General features: G+C 40.8%; 1 protein-coding gene across 1 annotated transcript in view; it reads left to right on the plus strand.

Annotated features, from left to right (window-relative positions):
* The first annotated feature begins 212 nt into the window (after positions 1-212).
* LOC132381228 (peroxisome proliferator-activated receptor delta-like) overlaps positions 213-24,627 on the plus strand; it is a 54,463-nt gene continuing 30,048 nt past the window's right edge. Inside the window, exons 1-3 of the mRNA XM_059950580.1 lie at positions 213-391; positions 13,759-13,994; positions 16,942-17,090. Of these exons, the coding sequence (XP_059806563.1) occupies positions 13,925-13,994; positions 16,942-17,090 (219 nt within the window). The 5' untranslated portion in view covers positions 213-391; positions 13,759-13,924. The remainder of the gene's footprint in view (positions 392-13,758; positions 13,995-16,941; positions 17,091-24,627) is intronic.

Genomic DNA, 24,627 nt, shown 5'->3' on the forward strand with positions numbered 1-24,627 from the left:
GTGCACCCTGTTATACAATATTTAGACTGGATCTGAGTAAGTTATTTATGTACTTATTTATTTATTGCGAAACAGCGCGGAATAGGTCCTTCCTTTGGCCGGCAGGACGGGAGAGGGCGGCGGCGGGAATCGAACCCGCTCAGCCGGTACTGTAAAGCGGCTCCTCTGGCGACACCAGCACCCGCCCCCCGCCCGCGAGCTCTGATGTCACTTCGCGTAAAAGTCGCGCGAGGTGGTCACGCTGCATGACGTCAGCGGCGCTGTCACCGCTTGGGCTGCTGCGCACGTAAACATTACGAGAGAGAACTTTGAGCCGCTTGAAAAGTGAGCGAGCAACGGCGTTCGCGAGGGATTCGGAGCAGTTTGGGTTTTGCCGGATGAGTTGAGCCGAGTGAGTCCCGGGGATCGGTTTTTCCCAGCTATTAAAGTCTTTTTAAACAGGAAGAATGATTGAAAGCCTCAGGACAGCCGGGCTGAGGCTGTGGAACAAGCGGATGTGGGGCCGGAAGTCACGCCGCTGCCGTGGGTTGATTGGCTGATGCGGGGGCACCGGCGCGGCTGGTTGGTGGGCCGCGCTGTCACTTGGGGATGTGGCGTGTGTTCCGGACGGCAGGTTAGACGGAATATTCTGAGGGTGGGTTTGCTGTGGTAGCGGGACTGAGGACTGAGTTGGGTAACGGGCCAGGTCCGCAAGCACGAACGCTAACAGTCCTTCCGCTTCCCCCGTCCTCACTTGTCGAGCTTCGTTCCAGCTGTTGGGCGGTTTCTTCCCCGCTGGGGAAACTTTCCAACTCCTGAAACTTACCGCCGTCAGTCCCACTGCAACGGTTTATTTGCGGGAGGATGAATATCTGGCCAGATGTGAATCCACCCAATTTGACTCATTGAAGGAAGCGCGGATTTCACAGGGCATCGCCTTCTGCTTCCAAACCGGACGTGATAATGTTCAAAAACACGAGAAATCCTGCAGATGCAGGAAATCCAAAGCAACACGCACAAAATGCTGGAGGAACTCAGTAGGTCTAGCAACATCTGTGGAAATGAATAAATAGTCAACGTTTTGGGCCGAGACCATTCTTCGGGAGTGGAAAGAGAAGAAGGAGGATAGCTAGAAAGCGATAGGTGAAGCCAGGTGGGTGGGAAAGGTAAAGGGCTGGAGAGGAAGGAATCTAATAGGAGAGGAGAGTCGACTATAGGAGAAAGGAAAGGAGGAGGGGCACCATGGGGGGGTGATAATGTTCCCTTGTTAATACCTGTGGGATGATTAAGTGATACCACTCAGTCTTGCAGTCTGTACATTGACAAATGGCATTTTCCATTTGTTACTGATGGAAGGGCTTTGAAAGCATGAATGTGAGGTCGAAGAAGAATCGAGATGGAATAGCTAGTGCAGACCCTAAAGTTCATCATGAGGCAGTTAGGAACAGTTTACTTCCCACCATTGAAATATACTTCCTTTACATATTTGTTCCCTTGTCTTTGAAGTTTAAGAGTTCACCTCGGTAATTTGTTGTCAGTGGCATAACAGAACCCATCAGTGATGATTTGAAATTGCAGGTAGACTCCTGCCCTTCTGAACTTCGTTGTTTTTGATCAGAAGCACTTTAATGAGATCACCTATTAGATTTATGACAGTTCGTTTACCACAGATTGTTTTCTACTATATCACCCAGACTGGTTTTGATCAACCTTGGATTAATCTGCAGATTCTTGTTGGCTTTTTGTGCTGGATCACATGCTGGGCTGCCATGCACATGTTGTAACTTTGTACTGCAAGAAGGTTGTATGACAAAATTTGCAAATTAAGAATACGAATCAGAAATATCTTTTAATCTGAAGCTATATGCTGATTGTCAGTATGACAATTCATAGTCATTAGTATTCAACTCACTGCCAACATTTAAAGAAAGAATAATGTTTTGAAGTTAAATAGAATTTGAAGTTAGGGATGCAGTTTATTTATTTGTCGAGATACAGTGCAGAATAGGCCCTTCCGACTCTTCGAGGCATGCTGGCCAGCAACCCCCAACTTAACCTGAACCTGACCAATTACCCTACCAACTGGTACGCCTTTGGAATGTGGGAGGAAGCCAGAGCACCCAGAGGAAACCCAGGCGGCTGCAGGGAGAACATTCAAACTCCTTACAGGCAGCGGCTGGAATTGAAACCGTGTCGCTGGTACTGTAAAGTGTTGTGCTAGCCACTATACTACCTCTGCCTATCTGAAACTGCAGATCTCCTGTGAATAAGGAACAAAAGTATGAATTGAAGTAAAATACAAACAAAATATGCTATTTTGGACACAAAAACAGCATAGTGGCTCAGTAAGTATAGAATTGCTGCTTCAATACCAACAATTTAGTTTCATTCCTGACCTGTTGTTTGTATGTCTCCCTGATCTCGTGTGTATCCTGAGGTACTGTCATTTCTTCCTAGCTTCCAAAGTTGTGCATGTGATAGGTTAATTGTCTACTGCATGAGGATTGGTAGAATCTTGGGGAATTGATAAGAATATGAAGGAAAATAGTTTATGAAAATTAGTCAGAATAGGCATAACAGGAGACTCTCAGCATCGATGGTGGGGTAAAATAACCTCCCATGTTGTAAGAAAATACAAAATGTGAGCAGTCAAAGTTCAAAGTAAATTTATTATCAAAGTATGCATGTGTCACCATATGCTATCCTGAGTCATTTTCTTGCAGGCATTCACAGTGGAGCAAAGAAATACAATAGAATCAGTGATAAACTACACGGAAACAAAGAATGACTAACAATCAATGTGCAAAAGTAGACAAACTGCAAATCCAAAAAAACCCAGACCATGAAATGCAGAGTCTTTGGAAGTGAGTCCATTGATCAGTGTTGAGGTGAGTGAGAATATCCACACTGTTTCAGGAACCTGGTGGTTGTAAGGTAATAACTGTTCCTGAACATGATGGTGTGGGACCTGAGGCTCTCGTGTCTCCTGCCCATTGATAGCAGTGAGAAGAGAACATGGCCTAGATCAGTGGGATGAGGTGAGAGTAAGTGTTCGGCACCGAGACGGCCTGTTTCTGTGCTGTAATTGTTATATGGTTATATAAAGATGGTGGAGGTCTTTGATGGACGCTGCTTTCTTGTGGCAGCACTCTGTAAATGTACTCAGTGGTGGGGAGGACTTTTCCTCTGATGGAATTCTGTTTAACGTTAAACTAAAGTTGGTCTTACTGTTCTGCTGATTAGCTGAAATGATTGAATTCAATACTGAGGGCTGTAACATGCCTATGAGGTCGCATTGCCTGATCTTACGTGTGTCTCATTGGAACAACATAAGAGGCTAAATACAAAGAAAAGTGGAAGTTCAGGATCTTTCGTGTTGAATGAATGATGGTAGACCATCAAATCTGTTATTGATTTCTGCATTTCAGACCACGTTTTGAGCGCTGAATGCAGAAAAGTATGTGAATTGCTGTTTCACCTGGAAGGGTTGTTATGGTGCCTGAATGGTGGGAAAGGAAACAGAAAAGGGTAGGTGTTGCATCGTATGTAGTTGCATTGGGGATTGGCAGGTTGCAGGAAAGTAGGTGTTGGTGGAGATGGGAAAATGAACTATGAAATCAGAGAACCCTAGAACTGTCTTTTGCAATGCAGGAAAGCTGTGTTTGATGTGATATTGCATTGAATATGGTGTAAATTATAGATGATGCTCCATTGTAGAGGGAGGCTGGTAGGATGGAAGGTAATGTCAAGGCCTTATTGTTGAAGGGAGGAGAGAAAATGCAATGGCTGCATTTTCAACAATGGTGAAGAAGAAGTAAAGACTAAAATAAAGGAAAATCAGCTTGCAAGCACTGGTGTGTGGAAGATGTGATTGATTATTGGAACAGCACAGCATAGTTCTCAGCGCTTAATATTTAATTTAACAGTTTCTGTAACCAATCTTTAATGAATAGTTCTGTTGAAAAGCTATCAATGTATATTGGTAATTCCAGCTTTTTTTCTCCATTGATGCTTCACTTTTTGAGCATTTCAAGCATTTTCAAAATTACAGATTTTGCAGCAATATAGTGTTCAGTATCTCAGGTTTTAAGCACATTATTTTCTATCCACTGTTTTCATTGTTCTCTTCCAGAAAGATTAAATGCAGTTAACAAGCCTTCACCACCAATTGGCATCACACTGTCTGCCACTACATCAAAGACACTGCCTTGATTTTCTCCAGCTTCTCTTCCATCTCAAGCGTATTTGATTTATAACTCTTCCGAGTTCTAATGAAAGGTCATTGATCCAAAACATTAACACTGTTTTTCTTTCTGTGTCTTTCCTGATCTGCTGCACGTTTCCAACAACTTAGGTTTTTATTTCAAATTCTCAACATGTGCAAATTTCATTAGTTTTTCTTTGCTGTTATTTTAAATTGCCAGAGAAAAAAATTAGCTTCAGAAAATAGAGGCCATTGTACCTTCTATGTTCTGGATTACTATTTATAAAACCTTATTTGTTACTTTTGAATGAGTGCTTGTATCATATTTGAAATATGAGTCTTTCAGCCTCACAAACATTCAGAGGACTGCTGAGGGTTATAGTTTCTCAGTTTCTGTGGATTGCCAAACTTTTTAGTGTTACAGCCTAGAATCTTGCTAAAACTAATAGTAGTATTGGATGTGTCATGGTCATTGCTTTTCATTCTTATTGAACAGCAGAGCTTTTGCTCTAGAAGCAGGGCATATTAATGTTTGTTAGACGACAGTCTTAATTGAACTTTAAAAATGTTAATTTAATAGATACATCAAAATTCTCTCTCTCAAAACTTGTATGAATTTTTTTTTAGAGGTGTTGATTAGTTACAATTTTCCTCGTGGTTTTGGACATAGTTGATAATCTTGTTTGGAGAGCTTTATGAAAAGTAGTTGTTACAATGATGCACAAGATAAACTTTGGAATAAACCAGGCATCAAAAATGAGAAAATGTTGTGAGGGGAGTGGAGCATGTTATGTGGTTCTATTAATGTGTGTTTTACTTTAGAATGTAACAAAACATATTGATGAAAGTAGAACAGTGGATGTAGTATATATGGATTTCGGTAAGCCATTTGATAAAGTTCCCATGCAGGGCTCCTTCAGAAAGTAAAGAGATATGGGATCCAAGAAGACTTTGCTTTGTGGATCCAGAATTGGCTTGCCCACAGAAGGTAAACGGCAGTTGTGGATGGCTTGTATTCTGCACAGAAGTCGGTGACCACTGGTGTTCTGCAGGGAATTGTTCTGGGACCCCTCCTCTTTGTGGTTTTTAAAATAAATTACCTGGATGAAGGAGTAGAAAGGTGGGTTAGGAAATTTGCTGATGACACAAAGATTGGGGTTGTTGTGTATAGTCTGGAGGGTTGTCAGAGGTTAGAGTGAGAGATCGATTAGGATGTAGAACTGGGCTGAGAAGTGGCAGTGTGCAGTGGTTCATTTTGGTAGGCCCAATTTGATGACCAAATATAATTTAAATGGTAAGACTCTTGACAGTGTGGAGGATCTGAGAGATGTTGGTGTCCATGTCGATAGGACACTCAAAGCTGCTGCGCAGGTTGACAGTGTTGTTAAGAAGGCATATTGTGTGTTGGCCTTCATCAACCATGGAACTGAGTTCAAGAGCCGTGAGGTAATGTTACAGCTACATAAGACGTTGGTCAGACCCCACTTGGAGTACTGTGTTCAGTTCTAGTCACCTCACTACAGGAGGGATGTGGATACAATAGAGAGTGCAGAGGAGCTTTACAGCATGTTACACAAGGATGTTGCTTGGATTGGAGAGTGTACCTTATGAGAATAGGTTGAGTGAACTTGGCCTCTTCTTGGAGTGACGAAGGATGAGAGTTGACCTGATAGAGGTGTATAAGATTATGAGGGCATTGACCGTGTGAATAGCCAGAGGCTTTTTCCCAGGCATAGTTTTAAGGTGTTTGGAAATAGGTACCAAGGGGATGTCAGGGGTAAGTTTTCCACACAGAGAGTGGAGGGTGTGTGGAATGCATTGTCAGCGGTGGTGGTGGAAGCAGATGCAATAGGGTCTTTTTAAATAGGTGCATGGAGCTTAGAAGCATAGAGGGCTGTACGCAAGGGAAATTGTAGGCAGTCTCTAGAGTAGGTTACATGGTTGGCACAACATTGTGGGCCGAAGGGCCTGTAATGTGCTGTAGATTTCTATGTTTAGAAGTTCATGATTTGAATAGTCTGTTGCAGTAAAATGAATTGCTATAGGCTTGGTTATGACGATAAAAGTAGAATGGATTTTTAAATCATAATTAAAGATCATTTTTGTTTTATGTAATGGACATTACACTGTAAAAACTGGATTCCAGCAATTTTAGTTTTTTTTTCATCTTGACCAGACAGCCTAATTATATTTATTTTGAAATAAAAGAGCTCATTGTTTTATCCTGTAGGTGGTGTAAACTGTATGGTTAGAGATCAAAGTATAATAATTGTTGCCAGGTCTTGTGCGATTGGATGTGCTTTACTAGTTTATGGAAGGTGTTGTAACAAAACTTGTTAGTGCAGAGAGTTGATAGAGTAATTCTGCTCCATTTGGTATTAGACTTGGTCTCAATCTTGTGATTCACTATCAGTACGTTAACTTTGGTCTTGATCAAATGCTTACTCCTACATTAGCATGTTGTCTTTGCTTGAGATGGGGATACAATCTAGATTTAGACAATAGTTCAAATTGCTTTCCTTCTCGAAATGTCTTGGTCTCAACTGTACAGGCATCACTGACTGACTTTGTGAACTAAACCTAAAACTGGCAGCTTTGTTTATCTGAGAAATTCTGCTGTAATTCTAACAGAGAGGGAAAAAATCAGTGTCATTGCATTACTAGCTTTAAATATGGCTGACAGATACTTGAGTTACATAAATAATTTCAGTCTTTTTTGTTATTGTTGAATATAATAGCATGCTAGGATGGGATTATTAACGTATGCCCACATGTGCAATCTTAACCACTCTTCATGATCGTGCTGAAATTTGATTCAAATATACTTTGTGATATAACTGTCATCAGCATTACTCAGAAAAACCATCTGGTATATCAAGCGTGTTCCATAACAGGATGGTAAGAAAACCTTAACAAAATATTAACAAAAATATTACTTCAGATTTGTATAATTAAAACTTATTCAGGTTACATGAACTAAGTATATTCTTTAATATTTTGCATCAAGTTTTCAATATTTTCATAAATCCAACTTTTATTTGTGGAAAAGCTAACTATATTTTAGTCATAAACAAGCCTGTGACATTTGTATTTAATCAAAACTTTTAATTTCACTTCTAATTAATATCATCTTGAAGTAATCAAGTGATTAACATCTTTGGAGGAGTTAAATAAATCACAACTCAAAATCAGTGACACCCTTCAAATGAAAATTATCACAATTCCAGCTAGTGTAAAGTTGAGGGTCCTGACGCAAGGTTGATATCGTGTCTCAGTGCTATAGTGCAAGACTAGATACTGTGTCCTGTACTGGGTGGGAGATTTGATTTGCTGATATCTAAATTCCAGCTCGAGGAGCATGTTGTTAGCACTATGTTTTGATGGCTGGAGATGTGTACAATTCAACCCAGTTACTCGTGTTTGACACTGGATTTCTGTTCTTCAAATGTATGGCACTCACCACATGAATCTGGAATACAAATCAAGTGGGCTGCCTTCGCCTGGATGGTTTAAGCTTCTTGAGAGTTGTTGGAGATGCTTTCTCTCAGGCAAGTGGATTCTGGTCTGTGTCTTGACAGTAGAAAAGCTTTGAGATTTCAGGGCAGGTCTTGCTCATTGATGTGCCCAGCTTTTGATCTGTATTTGATACTTGTGTGGTAAGTCCAGATGAGAGCCTGACTGTCAGTGATTCCCAGCATATTTTAATGGACTCGGAGATGGAAATGCTATTGAATATCCAGTGTAGGTGGATAAACTCTGTTCATGTTGGACATAGTCTTTGTCTGGCACTTGTATTTTGAATGTTGTTGCAACATGCAAGTTTATGTCTGAATTGCTTCTCATTCTTCTAATCTCAAGAGAGTGCCGGGAAACTACTTAATTTCTCATCATTTGGCAAACCAGCAGTCTGGTGAACCTTTATTGCACTCCCACTGCTGAAAGTAAATACTTTCTTTGTTAAGGAGACTTACAGACACTGCTTCAAATGCAGTCTCCACAGGCCTTTAAGTAGTTAGAGACATCTCTGTTTATACTTTTTTAAATTCCTTGCTGATTGACTTATAATAATTCTTGTACAAGGACATCTGAACACCATTTAAAACTACTTGGCCCTCCTATTTTGATTCTACCAAATCAGACAACCTCAGTTTCCCATATTATATTCCATTGTCATGTCCATAAGTCATAGGAACATAATTAGGCCATTTGATTCATCAAGTCTGCTCTGCCATTCCATCATGGCTGATTTATTATCCCTCTCAACCCCATTCCCTTTTCCCAGTAAACTTTGACACCCTGATTAATCAAGAACCTCATCAGCCTCTGCAGTCTCTGCTTTACATGGACCCAATAACGTGGCCTCTGCAACTGTCTGTGGCAGTTAATTCCACAGATCCACCACCCTCTAGAAAAAAATTCCTCCTCATCTCTGTCCTGAATGGACGCCCTTGTATTCTGAAGTTGTACCTTCTTGTCCTATATTTCCCCACTACAGGAGATATTCTCTCAACATCCACTCTATCTAAGCCTTTCAATGTTTGATAGATTTCAGTGAGATCCCACCCTCCCATTCTTCTAAAGTCCAGCAAGTACAAGCTATCAAATGCTCTTCATATGTTAATCCTTTAATTCCCAGGATCATTCTAGTGATCCTCTTCTGGACCTGTTCAATATCAGCACATCCTGCTCTCAGTGCTCCAAGTGCAGTCTGACCTCAGCTTTTTGAAAGTTCAAAGTACACATACAGTGTACAACCTTGAGATTCATCTTCCTGCAGACAGCCACAAAACAAAGAAACACCATAGGACCATTTTAAAGAAAACCCCCACACAACAACGAGGCGTGTGGGGGAGAAAAAGAACAAATCGTGCAAACTACAAGAAGTGAACAAATACTGTAACACACACATTAACATCAAACTGTAGAGTCCCCAAAAGTGAGTCCACAGCCACAAGCTGTTGAGGTGAGCAAAGCCAGTTTCCAGAGCTGATGGCCACCAAGCCAGTTACTTCAACATTCTGTCAACGGCTGCAGATCCAGTTCAGCACTGAAGCACCTTGATCAAATTTTGCAAATAGTAAAGTGTGTTCAACTCTAATGACGGTAAACATCAAACTGCAGCCGAAAGTGGAGCTGCTGAGTCGATGGAACTGAAGGCTTCTGCACCTTCCACTGGAGAGGGAGACCAGTCAAGTGCAGGCAGACAGCACTGAACACCCGTTCATTTCCTGCTCTCATCCTCTCTGATTTTAATCTTGCTCAACGCTTTAATCAGCCTGAGTAATGGAGCCAACTACGGGTTAGTATTAGGTATCGATGCAGCATACACAGCCAGCGATGGCCATAACTGCACTCCACATTGAATCCCCCTGGAGATTTGTAGAATGCCAGATTGTTCAGTTTGCCTAAAAATACTTTCTTTAAAGGGAAATCACAGGCTCCAGTTGAGCCCAGCTCGGAAGCAGAAGTATCCAGTAGTTTTGAAAGTTGTTGCTGTTGGTCGCTGGTGCCATCTTGCCCTAATATATTCTAATCCTCTCAAAATGAATGCGAACATTGCACTTGCCTTCCTTTCCACTGAATCAACCTGCAGATTAACCTTTGGAGAATATTACGGAGGACTCCCAAGCCCCTTTGCACTGCTGATTTCTGAATTCTCTCTCCATTTAGAAAATAGTCTAGGCCTGTATTCCTTCTGCCAAGGTGCAAACCATACACTTTCCTGCACTCTGTTTCATCTGCCACTGCTTTGTCCATTTTCTTAATCTGCAGACTCACTGCTTCCACAAACTGTCTTCCCCTCCGTCTATCTTTGTATCGTCCACAAACTTGTCTATGAAGACATCAATGCTCTCATCCAAATTATTGACATATAATGTGAAAAGAAGCGGTCCTGTGAAGCACCACTAGTGACTGACAGCCAACCAGAAAAGGCCCTGTTATTCCCACTCTGCCTGCTGCCAGTCAGCCAATCTTCAATCCATGCTTATACCTTTCTTGAAATACCATGAGCTCATGCCTTGTTTAGCAGCCTCATGTGCAGCATCTTGTCAAAGGCCTTTGAAAATCCAAATGAACAACATCCACTGACTCTCCTTTGTCAGTCTTGCCTGTTATTTCCTCAAAGGATTACAGAAAATTTTTCAGGCAAGATTAGAAAACCATGCTGATTTTGGCTTGTTTTATCACGTGCCTCCTTATCCCGAAACCTCATCCTTAATAATGTATTCCAACATGTTCTCAACCACAGAAATCAGGCAAACTGGCCTATAATTTCCTGTCTTTTGCCTCCCTCCATTAAAGAGTGGAGTGATAGTTCCAGTCCTCCAGAACCATTCCAGAATCTAGTGCTTAATGAGTACTTAGCTTCAGTATTCACTATGGAAAAGGATCTTGGTGTTTGTAGTGATGACTTGCAGCAGACTGAAAAGCTTGAGCATGTAGATTTTAAGAAAGAGGATGTGCTGGAGTTTTTGTAAAGCATCAAGTTGGATAGGTCGCCATGACTGGACAAGATGTACCCCAGGCTACTGTGAGAGGCAAGGGAGGAGATTGCTGAGCCTCTGGCGATGATCTTTGCATCATCAATGGGGACAGAAGAGGTTCCGGAGGATTGTAGGGTTGCAGATGTTGTTTCTTTATTCAAGAAAGGAAGTAGAGATAGGCCAGGAAATTATAGATCAGTGAATCTTATCTCAGTGGTTGTTAAGTTGATGGAGAAGATCCTGAGAGGCAGGATTTATGAGCATTTGGAGAGGTATAATATGATTAGGAGTAGTCAGCATGGCTTTGTCAAGGGCAGGTCGTGCCTTACGAGCCTGATTGAATTTTTTGAGGACGTGACTAAACAGATTGATGAAGGAAGAGCAGCAGATGTAATGTATAGGAATTTCAGCAAGGCATGTAATAAGGTACCCCATGTAAGGCTTATTCAGAAAGTAAGGAGGCATGGGATCCAAGGGGACGTTGCTTTGTGGATCCAGAACTGGCTTGCCCACAGAAAGCAAAGAGTGGTTGTAGATGGGTCATATTCTGCATGGAGGTCGGTCACCAATGGAGTGCCTCAGGGATCTGTTCTGGGACCCTCACTCTTCATGATTTTTATAAATGACTTGGATGAGAAAGTGGAGGGATGGATTAGTAAGTTTGTTGATGACACAAAGGTTGGAGGTGTGGAGGGCTGTCAGAGGTTACAGCGGGACATTGATAGGATGCAAAACTGGGCTGAGAAGTGGCAGATGGAGTTCAACCCAGATAAGTGTGAAGTGGTTCATTTTGGTAGTTCAAATATGATGCAGAATATAGTATTAATGGTAAGACTCTTGGCATTGTGGAGGATCAGAGGGATCTTGGGGTCCGAGTCCATAGGATGCTCAAAGCAGCTGTACAGGTTGACTCTGTGGTTAAGAAGGTGTATGGTGTATTGGCCTTCATTAATCGTGGAATTGAATTTAGGAGCCGAGAAGTAATGTTGCAGCTATATAGGACCCTGGTCAGACCCCACTTGGAGTACTGTGCTCGGTTCTAGTCACCTCACTACAGGAAGGATGTGGAAGCCATAGAAAGGGTGCAGTGGAGATTTACCAGGATGTTGCCTGGATTGGTGAGCATGCCTTATGAGAATAGGTGGAGTGAACTCAGCCTTTTCTCCTTGGAGCGATGGACAATGAGAGGTGACCTGATAGAGGTGTATAAGATGATGAGAGGCATTGATCATGTGGATAATCAGAAGCTTTTTCCCAGGGCTGAAATGGTTGCCACAAGAGAACAGTTTTAAGATGTTGGGGAGTAGGTACAGAGGAGATGTCAGGGGTAGGTGTTTTACTCAGTGGTGAGTGTGTGGAATGGGCTGCCGGCAAGGGTGGTGGAGGTGGATACGATAGCATCTTTTAAGAGCCTTATAGATAGGTACATGGAGCTTAGTAAAATAGAGGGCTATCGGTAAGCCTAGTTATTTCTGAGGTAGGGGCATGTTTGGCACAACTTTGTGGGCCGAAGGGCTGGTATTGTGCTGTAGTTTTTCTATGATTCTTGAAAATTCACTATCCTTGTCCAGCCACTTAGCCCATCTGTATTCTTCTGAAGTCTCTTCCCATACTCTTTGCAGCCTATTAGCTTTGTATCATCAGCAACCTCAGAGTTTTTGTACTTGTCTGAATCATTGTGGGAACTAAGGACAATGTACTAATCTGTTGCATCCCACTACTCACAACCTTTAGTTTCAAAATTACCTGTTTCTTTTTTCCTATTTTCTATCCATTAAGCAATCCTTCATCTACAACAATATATTACCCCAATATCTTTTGTTTCAGAATTTCTTGTGTGGTACTTCATTGAAGGCCTTCAAATATGTCATTTCTTGCCTATTCCGCCTACCCACTGTTACAAAATTCCAGATGATTTGTCAAGCATGAATTTTTTCATAAATGTGTCAACTCTGCCTAATCCTATTATTGTTTGCCCTGTTGCCTCTTTCTTAAGAACAGCTTGTTCTGTACTTATGAATGTACTGATTTTGTTTCATACAGTTTGTGTAACTAAAATTCACGCTTTAAACATATGTTTCAGAATTAGGTTTATTATTATTATTGATGTGAAATTTGTTGTTTTGTGGGAGCAGTACAATATGAAGATATAAAATCACTACGTTACAAAAAATAAGTAAAAAAGCAAGGAATAATGAAGTAGAATTCGTGGGTTCATAGACCATTAAGACATCTGATGAAAGAGGGTAGAAATGTCTTTCTGAATCACTGAGTGAGAGTCTTCAGGCACTGCCTCTGGAAGATATCCTCAATCATGAAGGGGTTTTAACCTGTGCTAGAGCTTACTGAATTTGTAGCCCTCTGCAGCTGCTTGCGCTCCTGTGCTTTGGAGCCTCCATATCAGGCTGAGGTATACCAATCAGACTGCTCTCCATTGTACATCTATAGCAATTGTCTCGAGTCATTGGTGAGAAATGAAATCACCTCAAACTCCTAACAAAGTAGAGCTGCTGGTGTGCTGCCTTTGTGATTGCATCATTGTGTAGTTGTAAAGAATATAAGCTTTGTCAGCATTTTCTTGGAATCACAGAGCAGATCCTCTTTTTAATTAAAATCGATGCCTACACATGTGTGCAGATCAGTTTGGCATGATTTAGAATTTCATACTTCTGACTTAGAAGGAGCCATTTCAGAATTTTAAGGTCACTCCAGTTCTTTGAGCATTCCCATTAATTCCTTTTAACCTGCTCTCGCTCACGTTCCCATAAAATCTCCATTGGATTTTTTTTAGCTTACAGTTGACATTTCGTCAATTGGCATGCCTTGGTTGAAGTACTTGTGGGAGGCTTGCACAGTCGTAGGGAGAATGTATAGGCCTTCCACAAACAGCATTAGTACAAGTCTGGCTGCTAGAACTGTGCACTAACATGTTTGTCTAAAATAGGGTTGGAAAGGTCAGAAGAGATCCATTTGAAGAACTGAAAGTAATACTCATTGAAGAATCGCATCTTTGTGCAAACCCAGATTCAGTGATACTCATTTATTAAAGGGAACTTGTTTTAAAATGATGTTTTTTTTTTATCTTATCAGGTTACTGAATGCTTTGTATCAGGGCTGTGGTCACTTTGTGTTTGTCCCAGCAATGTACACGTCAAGGAAATGATGACTCAAGACCCAATGATAAAGAAGAGGGTAGTAGGTCATGAAAAAGCCATAGGATGTGTCATCAGATTTTGAGGAAGTGGGGAATGATGGGATGGATTCAAAGAGCACAGAATATGAAACTCTGGGACCAGATACTGAAATAGCTTCCAATTTTCAAACAGGTAATGAAATAACATGGTATTGTTTAAACATGTGTTTTATATAATACTCATTTTTAATACTGCTCCAACTTCAAGAGAATTTACAGATAAGTATTTTCTTATGTATTTGTATACATTTAGCTTGCTTTCAGTATATTTTGATTTGCTGCTTATAAAATGATAGCAATTACAGATGTACAAAAAGCTTAATGTAACAGTACAGGTTAATTGAAGTACACAACAAAAATAGCTTTTTGATTGTGATTAATTTTGCAAATTTTCTGTAAGTAGAAATATATAAAGTGGTGTAACAAAAAGTTGCTAAAAGTGCAATTCTCTCTATAGTAGCATGTGTAGCAAAATTCCAAGGCTAGTTTAACCAGTCATTTTGAATGTTAAATATCAGATCACTTTGATTTGGACAACAAATTCTTTCTTGAGCATTGTACAACAGTTCCATAATTGAAGTCAGCATATGTGCTTTCTGAGTGAAGATAATACTGAGCCCACTGCAACATTTTCAGTAATTGACTGAACTGCTGGAATTGAGAACAACAGTGATAAATAAGGACTACATGAAAGGGGTACAATGAAATAGTACCCTGGTGATGGGAATACATATTGCTGTAACAGAATAAGGTTATCTTTATTTTCTGTTTTGTAGCTTGCTGAAATGTGATATAAGATGAAAGAAAAGAGTTAAAGGCTTTTCTTTTCTTTTTATGATCATGATAGTTCACATTAGAAGCAGCAAAAATAAAAATGCTCACCATTCCCACTCTTTGGGACACCACTCCTATGTATAATCTTAGAAACATAGAAAACCTACAGCACAAGACAGGCCCCTTGGCCTAAGATGCTGTGCCTAACATGTACTTACTTTAGAAATTACCTAGGGTTGCCCATAGCCCTCTATTTTTCTAAGCTCCACGTACCTATCCAGGAGTCTGTTCAAACACCCTATTGTATCTGCCTCCACCACCGTTGACAGCAGCCCATTCCAGGCACTCACTACTCTCTGCGTTTTAAAAAAAAAACACTTGCCCCTGACATTTCTCCTGTACCTATTTCTAAGCACCTTAAAACTGTGCACTCTTGTGTTAGCCATTTAAGCCCTGGGAAAAAGCCTTTGACTAACCACACAATCAATGCCTCTCTTCATCTTCTATACCTCTTAGCAGGTCACCTCTCATCCTCCATCGATCCAAGGAGAAAAGGCCAAGTTCACTTAATCTATTCTCATAGGGCATGCACCTCAATCCAGGCAACGTCCTTGTAAGTCTCCTCTGCACTCTTTCTATGGCTTCCACATCCTGTACTGAGGTGACCAGAACTGAGCACAGCACTCCAAGTGGGGTCTGACCAGGGTCCTATAAAGCTGTAACATTACCTCTCAGCTCTTTAACTCATTCCCACGGTTGATGAAGGCCAATGCACCTTTTCCCTTTTCACTACAGAGTCAACCTGCGCAGCAGCTTTGAATGTCCTATGGACTCGGACCCCAAGATCCCTCTGATCTTCCACACTGCCAAGAGTCTTACCATTAATACTGTATTCTGCCATCATATTTGACCTATCAAAATGAACCACCTTACCCTTATCTGGGTTGAACTCCATCTGCCACTTCTCAGCCCAGTTTTGCATCCTAGTGATGTCCTGCTGTAACCTCTGACAGCCCTCCACACTATCCACAACACCCCCAACCTTTGTGCCATCAGCAAATTTACTAACTCATCCCTCCACTTCCTCATCCAGGTCATTTATAAAATTCTTGAAGGAGTAGGAGTCCCAGAACAGATCCCTGAGGCACACCACTGGTGACCGACCTCCATTCAGAACATGATCCGTCTACAACCACTCTTTGCCTAATGTGGGCAAGCCAATTCTGGATCCACAAAGCAATGTCTCCTTGGATCCCATGCCTCCTAACTTTCTCAATAAGCCTTGCATGGGGTACCTTATCAAATGCCTTGCTGAAATCCATATACACTACATCTACTGCTCTACCTTCATTAGTGTGTTTGCGCACTTCCTCAAAAAATTTAATCAGGCTCGTAAGGCACAACCTGCCTTTGACAAAGCCATGCTTACTATTCCTAATCAAATTCTGCCTCTCCAAATGTTCATGAATCTTGGTTCTCAGGATCTTCTCCATCTCTATCACAGGTCTATAATTTCCTGGGCTATCTCTACTCCCTTTCTTGAATAAGGGAACAATATCTGCAACCCTCCAATCCTCTGGAACCTCTCCCATCCCCATTGATCATCGCCAGAGGATAAGCAATCTGCTTCCTTGCCTCCCATAGTAGCCTTGGGTACATTTAGTCCGGCCCCGATGACTTATCCAACTTGATGCTTTCCAAAAGCTCCAGCACATCCTCTTCCTTAATATCAAAATGCTTAAGCTTCTCAATCCGCTGTAAGTCATCCCGAATCGCCAGGGTCCTTTTCTGTAGTGAATACTGAAGCAAAGTATTCATTAAGTACCTCATTAGTAATAATTATTGTATTTTTATTCCTTTTGTGTTACCTAGTATAGGTACTAGTTACCTAGTATAGTATTTAAAGTGTCTTTTGTATCTTAATTTCCTCTCTTTATGGAATTACATTGCCTTTACAACCATAATGGGTTTTAGAAAACGGTGGTTCAACGTAAACTTGCAGGCTTAAGAAATAATTTCATTTAGGAAAATAAAGGTTTTTGCATTTGAGTCATTTTATTTTGATCATCATTCCCCCCACCCCGCCCGCCAAATACCCCTTCTGTTCTCAAGTTAACGCAGGGCTCCTTTTTCACTCCAGGAAACAATTTAAAGTAATTTGTTTCCAATTGTCATACTGTAACTGTTCCACAGCTGTAAAATCTAGGAAGGAAGTAACTGAAAATGAGACTAATAATTAGTAAGAGATGTAGCTGTTCTATTGCTTTAAACAATTCACTTTGCAACTTGGTATATTTCCTTCTCAGATGTAATGGAAGCTGCAAGTCCATCAGTTATACAATCCAAAGTTAGCAATGAGGAGGCCACTACTTCTGGTGTGAATGTTGAATGCCGAATATGTGGTGATAAGGCTTCGGGCTTCCATTATGGAGTACATGCCTGTGAAGGTTGTAAGGTACAGTGGATTATGATGTATGTAACATATAACATGCTATTATATAAATGTTCCTCACAATTAATGTTGATGTGAAACTTACTAGAATTTGTGTATAAAGACAGGCGGGGTGGGGGGGGGGGGTGGAAATCACAGACTAATATACCAAGCAGAAGAAAGATGAAATTCCCATGCATAATAAATTATTGGTTAGCTTCAGTAAAAGGCAGCCATTCTCAAAGCACTTTGTTGCTTTGCAGTAAAATACTTGCATTCAGTGATAGAAATATAGTCAATCCGTAATTAAGTATTGAAAATCAAGAAAATGTTATGTCTTAGTAGGCCAGGTTGTCTGATATCAGCAAGCCACTACACAAATAACTGTTCAACTGCCACGATATTTCATCCTGTTGGAGAGATTCTTTTTGTTCCATGCAACACTCTCCCCAACTTTATCTGTTACCGAGACTAAGTTATCTCTTTCTCACTACCCTGGATCTGAAAAGTTAACTGTTTCTCTTTTCACAGATGCTGATTGACCTGTAGAGTTTTTCCAGCATTTTCTATTTTTAATACTTCAATTAAGTATTGTCAGATTCAGTTAATGTAAAGTTAAAACTTAACTTCACTCCAAGTTCTGGTCACCTATTCTCGCTACTCTTTTTGATTTGGCTATTTCAGATATTTTAAGTAGAATATAGATTGATGACATGACCTCTTGTACCAGTTAATTTTTTTTTTATGGCCTTCAACTGGATTTTAATATGGTTGATCGCTCTGGATATACCCCAGAAAATCTAGTAATTTGTAAAACTCCAGTGACACGGGGACTTGGGGATCATTTCTCCCTCTTTCCTGATAAAGTGGTAGGATAAGGAACTAAAAACAGATGATATAGTGCAACAAACAGTCTACTGGAAGAACTCGGTGGGTCGAGCAGCACGTGTAGGAAGACCGGAATTATTGATGTTTTGGGTCAGATTCCTGTATCAGGACTGACTGAAGGAACACACAATCTGCTGGAGGAAAACTTTGATAATTCTTTTCCTTTCAAAGGTGCTGCTCAACCTACACATCTGCTCCAAGTTCTAGCATCTGCAGTTTCTTGGGTGTAATAAAGAAAATCCCATTGAGTCATTTCGGTGACACTATCTACGTCAATGGCATGGATGAATAAGGGTACACATAAAAATTATTGAAGTAGAGACAACTATGTAAGGAGTACAGAAAATAATAATAATGATGTTAACCATAGGGCATATGAAAGTATGAGAGCGATAGTCAAGAGGGAAATTTGGATTGCCAAACGGCAGGTTGAAAAGGATATTGCTGATAATGCTAAGCTCGATCCTAGGAGATTTTTTTTTCAATACTTTAGTAAAAGAGAAGTCAAGGAGGAAATTAAGTGTATTAGGAGTAATAGTGTGGTGTTGAATTATGCAGAGAAGAACATAGCAGGTACTCTTAACTCATACTTTGCTGAAGTACTCACCTGCAAAGAGGTTTGCAAAATGCTAGTAAGTGTAGAGAAAAATAAAGTTGTTTTAAGTGACTTAGAGGTCTTAGAAAGTGAGGTCCTGCTTCAGCTGAAAAGGCTGAAAGTTAATAAATCTCCAGACCCAAACAACATGTATCCAAGGGTAATGAAGGAGGTCTGTGTTTATATGTACAGATCCCTAACATGTATTTTCCAAAAGTCACAAGGACTGGCAATGGGCTAACGTTGTTGCAGTGTATAATGAGGGTGACTGCACTAACCCAGGTAACTCTAGCCTAGTAAGCTTAGCATGTATCACTGGCAATAATAAAGAATGAGATGGAAAATCAGCTGATAAGAACAGGCATGTTAGCAGAAAGCCAGCATGGGTTCAGAAAGGGGAAATCATGTTTTACTCATGTACTGAAGTTCTATGAAGAGACAACTAAAATTTAATGATAACTATAGAATGGTTGATATCATTTACTTGGAGTTTCAGAAGATGTTAAAAGTGGGATTCCATAGGGATTGGTTTTGGGGGCATTGCTGTTTTTAATTTGTGTTAATGATTTGGATAAGCACATAACAAATAAACTAAGTTTGCTGATGACACAAAATTAGGAGGATGGGCTGATAACATTCAGGCAGCAGAATCAATACAGTTAGATCTAAAATTCGGATGTGGGCTGATAAATAGCAGATGAAAATTAATGTAAGTAATTACATATAGGAAGAAGAAATATTAGATCTAAATATACAATGGGGTGTCTTGAGTTAGAACGTGCACTGTATGAAAAGGATTTGGGTATCCTGGTAGACTCATCACCATCAAACACTGGACAGTGTATGGAAGTAATTAGGAAGGCTAATAGAATTTTGTTTTATATAATGCGCTCAGTGGAGTTCAAGTCAAGAGATGTTCTCCTTCAGCTGTATAATGCACCTGTGAGGCCACACCTTGAATACTGTGTACAGCTTGGGCTCCATATTGTGTGAGAAATGTGAAGGCACTGGAGAGAGTCCAGAAAAGAGCAACTAGACTCCTAGGTCAACAGGGCATGAGCTATGAAGAAAGATTGAAAGAATTAAAGCTCTTTAGTCTAGGTAGACGTACAATGAGAGGAGACATATTAGAAGTGTTCAAAATCATTGAGTATAAGTAAAGAGGATGCCAGCTTCTAATTCAAAACTACCATAAATTCCGGTGTATAAGCCGAACCGGAGTATAAGTCGACACCCCATTTTCAAGGCTAAAAAAGTGACTTTTTCATGTTACTTTTGTATAAGCCGACCCCTTTTGTAGAGGTTTTTGATTTAACCAGAAAAAATCACAAGATCTCAGATGCCGGTACTCAGCTTTGTTGGATCAGAACCTGGAAATTTTGTGAACCAGTACCTGCTAAGAAAATAGGCTTACACATTGTAGAGCATTATAAGCCAATTCTTAATAAATAAATCATGGAGGGAAATTGTGGATTAGGTTTCCAAAGGAAAAGAATCCTCTGAAGTATAACCCCCGTGAAACCATTGTAATCTCTTTAAAACATAACACAGGGTAGTGGGATCAGTACTTGTACTCAGTGTTGAGTTTGCGACCACCATGTACAAAAGATTAAAACGAATGCAATATGATGCTGGCTGCAGGCTGAAGGTTGTTGATTTTGCTAAAGGAACGAATAATTCTGCAGCTGCTAAGAAGTTTAGTGTAAACGAGAAACAAATGAGAGAATGGAGAAAGGCAGAGGACACACTGAGGGAAATACCAAAGACAAAATGTGCAAATCACGGGAAAACATTCCAGTGACCAGAACTGGAAGAAAAAGTGAATCACCAACAATCGTCAGGATACATTGTTACCAGAGAAATGATTCGAGTTCAAGTGTTGAAATGGGACGAAAAACTCCGTAAGGTCAGTGAAAATTTCAAAGCTGCGTGAAGTTGGTGCACTCTATTTATGAATAGACATGATCTTGTGTTGAGACAAAAAACAAAGGTTGCTCAGAGAATTCCCGCGGGGTGTTGTTTACGTTCAAGAACACTGCTGGATGGACGAAGCCAGATGCTTGAAGTGGATTAAAGAGGTGTGGCGTCGACGTCCCGAAGGTTTCGGGAAAGAAAAGTCGCTACCTGTCTGGGACATGTTCAAAGCGCACTTGTCAGGTGAGACAAAAGCAGCATTGAAAGCTGAAAATACGGACATTGCAGTCATCCCCGGTGGTTTGACGTCCGTGCTCCAGCCACTAGCTGTGAGTTTAAACAAACCATTCAAAGAATTCATGCATTGACAGTGAAACGAATTTGACTCAAAAGCAGCCAGTAAATACGACCCGTCTTCCATGTATTCATTTTTCCAAAGTTGGCACCCTCTGTATAAGCCAACCACCTAATGTTAGGAATAAAACTTAGGGTCAGATTCTCGACTTATACACCGGAATTTACGGTAATCCATCATCAAGATGATGGGGGCCATGGTTAAGTGGAGATTTCTGGCCAACATCAGGAAGCATTTCTTCGCACAGTGAGGTGTGGGCACATGGAACAAACTACCTAGTTGAGAGTAGTACCTTAGAGACTTTCAAGTGAGTAGGAATTTGGCAAGCTTTGTTGGGCTGAATGGCCTGTTCTTGGCAAAAACGTTATAATGTTCTAATGTTTAAAAACATTAGGTGTTTGACAACAGGTAAATTTGGTAAATGTACTTACCATTTTCAACAGGTTTTTGGTGTCAATGAACCTAAAGTTGTATGAATATGAGGCCCTCACAGGATTGGGTGGGGTGGGGAGAGGAGGACGAGAGTAACATATCTTTTACATCTGTTCATAGAGCCTGAACATGGTCTGACAATCAAAACCACATATGCATACTCAAGGTTATTTGTGTGCTCAGTTGGACCCCCAAAATGTAAACATTCCAAAGTTACTCCTCGTTAGAGTAATTCTTGCGGCAAAACCTGGCTTAGCTTATTTATGGTATCATCAATGCTTGCTGTCTTAACTTGCATATATGTGATAGATTGCCAATTGAATACTTTGTACTGGGGCATTCATTGGAATACTTGACTAATCTTGGTAGAAACTGACAAAAATTGCAGCCCATTGAGTACTACTTAAACATGTATTTGAGTACCCGTGTTCTTGTTCCATTAATTTTCCACTGGGAATGCAGAGAGGCACTACTATTGTTGAATAGATGTTATTCTGTAGCAACAATGAATAATGTTTCTCTACTATGCCACGCAATAAGATGTTATGACAAAGTGCCAGGAAATTAAAGCAAGTGTGTTATATATACAAATGACGACACTTTCATAAATGTTGGAATGCAGTTATGTTGCCTTGGACACTTTCTAAACTTTCTCACCACCGTGTAGGATCTCTTCTACAGAATCACTGGGGAGCTGTTGAACCCACACTGTCTCCACTAAAGAGCCAAGGTCATCCCAGCTTTTGTCAGTGCTGTACTGACAAATACTGGTTAAGAAGCTGAGCTTTAAGTTATCATTCACTTTTTTTTAAGCATACAAAATAATGGGGTTTTGTACTTCTACAAAGGTTGTCTGCCAATCTGCCCCTGCTATACTACATTGTTCTTTGACAAGAATGATTTAGAGTCTGAAAACCACAATCTGCTTCCCATGTCTTGGGAGCTATTTACAGCAATGGTAGACGATGAACATTTATTCATCACTTGCGGTGTGCTCGCATAGGCTTTAGTCTTCTATGGAAAAGGCTCATCATGGTCTACTGTGCAGCAGTGATCTTTGCCTTGTGTACGCTTCTGAAACATAAACCACCTAGCGTAACCATCTCAAAGTGCTGAAGAGATGCCACCAATGTAACCCCTGCACAATTCTACAATTTCACTAGAAAGATGAGCAAGCTAAGATCAGCATTTACTCCCAGCTCAAAATCCCTAACATTAAGGCCTTACTTGCCTTCATTTGGCTCTTCTTGAGCAGAACACATCATTCACACGCTTCGTGCTAGACACTTGAAATAGATATAGTCTGTTCTGGGTTCTTGCATGACAAGTAATTACCATGTGAGAGAGGGAATGACTGTAGGATGCTCTCAGTGACTCCTTAGAAAAAGGGTAGCAATCCTAGCAACTTGTGGGCATCCCTGGATGGTGACCACTCTTAATGAAGAAACTACATTCTGGATGACATTCAGAACCTGGAGTGTGTTCTCTGGAGCACGTACAAGTCTAGTGTAGTAGTGTAAATGGCAGGTAGTACACACATCACCCAATCAGAATCAGATGTATTATCACTGATCTATATATTGTTATTTGTTGTTTTGCGGCAGCAGTACAGTGCAATACATTTTTTAAAAAATACAGTGTTACAATAAAAATATATTAGAAAACGAAGCCCCGAACAGCCACCCCCCTGCCCTGATGAGCACCACGTGCCTCAGCCATGGCAGAGACTGCAGGTCCCATATTAGCCTCATTAGAATCTGCCACACTGGAGTGGCGGCAAGTTGTTCCAAGTTCAGAGAAGAAAAGATCTTATTTAGATGTAATGTGGGATACTTTAACTTTGCCACACATGCAGTGTGGGGATTCTTGCATTTTCCACTTAAAGACAACAGGACTGGAAGCCTACAGGCTAAATGGTAAGCCACAACACGTCATCAAACTGAACCAGCTGTCAGGAAACAGCTCCTGGTCAGGAAGAAACATGAATATCACAAACTGAGGACAAGGCAATTGTATCTCGTGGTGAACGAGGCTGTTTACCCCATCGAATCTTTACCAGCTCCCAAGGGAACAATCTTATTAGACTCTTTCACTTTCATTATTTTCCTCTAACTCTGAAACTTGTTCTTTCTAACACACACCCATCAACTCCCCGTCACTGAACTGTTTCCACATTTCATGGACTCACTTTCAAGGACTCTTCATCTCATGTTCTTGATATTTATTAATATTTATTATTATTAATGTTGTTATTTCTTTTTACTCTTTTTGCATTTTTACAGCTTGCTTTTTATTTTGCACACTGGTTGCTGTCCGTTCCGCTGAGTGCAGACTTTCATAGATTCTTTTGTGTTTCTTGTGTTTACTGTGATTGCCTGTGTAACCCCCTGGGTCGCCTCAGGCTCGCTCAGCTCGTTCTTGTCTAGGGGGAGCAGCCTTCGGCCCCGCCAACTGGGTAATCAGCTGGTGTGGATGCTGTGTGATGTCCCCAACACGGCAAATAACAGACAGTACACCATATGCGATTAAATGAGTACAATTTATAAAGGTTACTATAACTAAGTGATTAATAATGATACAGTATATATGAAGAGAAAATTAAAGAAAAGGCGCCAAACTTATCAAAGTCCAGATCACTTCTTGCACAGCCGTTGGAGCTCAATTACTGAAGTCTTCTGGCCACCATTCGATCCCCTCCGAACTCCTCGACTCGCAGCTCAGGACCCTCCAAACTCCTCGACTCGCAGCTCAGGACCCTCCAAACTCCTCGACTCTCCAAACAGCTCAGGACCCTCCGAGTGGTCAACCAAGCACATCTAGCTTCATCCCCCCCCCTCGGAGAATCTCCCGGCCTCGGACCCCCCTTTGGGGTCCGATCCTCGCCCAGCTTAGAGCATTGCGTCCTCTCTCTCGACCCCCTCGCGCCGATCTGCCGAAAAGCCCGTCAACAAAAGCTTACAGACTCAGAAGAAAGAACATTAATCCCCATTTGGTTTACAAAGGAATACCATTCTCGTTATCAGTAAATTAGCATTCCTGCTAGTCAACAAAAAGAAGAAACCCTTTTTACACCTGCAAGAAAATAAAGTTCAGGGTTGTATATGATAATAAATTTTCTTTGAACTGTGTTTTTAGAACTTTGATTCCTTTTGGTGTTAAAGAAAACAAAGTGATAATTTTCTGAAGGCAATTAACCAACCAGTTTGCCTTTAGAATGAGTGAGAAAATGGAATCATCCAGTGGAAACCTTACTGCCCAAGGTCAGCATTGAGCTTGGGACCACAGCACTGAGCAATCAGGATTACCTTTAGCACTGTTATGCCTAATGCAGCACCGAGTGTCTACATTATACCTCTAATACTGCTTATTGATAAATT

The sequence above is a fragment of the Hypanus sabinus genome, chromosome 25, assembly GCF_030144855.1.
Source record: "Hypanus sabinus isolate sHypSab1 chromosome 25, sHypSab1.hap1, whole genome shotgun sequence".
Lineage (NCBI taxonomy): Eukaryota > Metazoa > Chordata > Chondrichthyes > Myliobatiformes > Dasyatidae > Hypanus > Hypanus sabinus.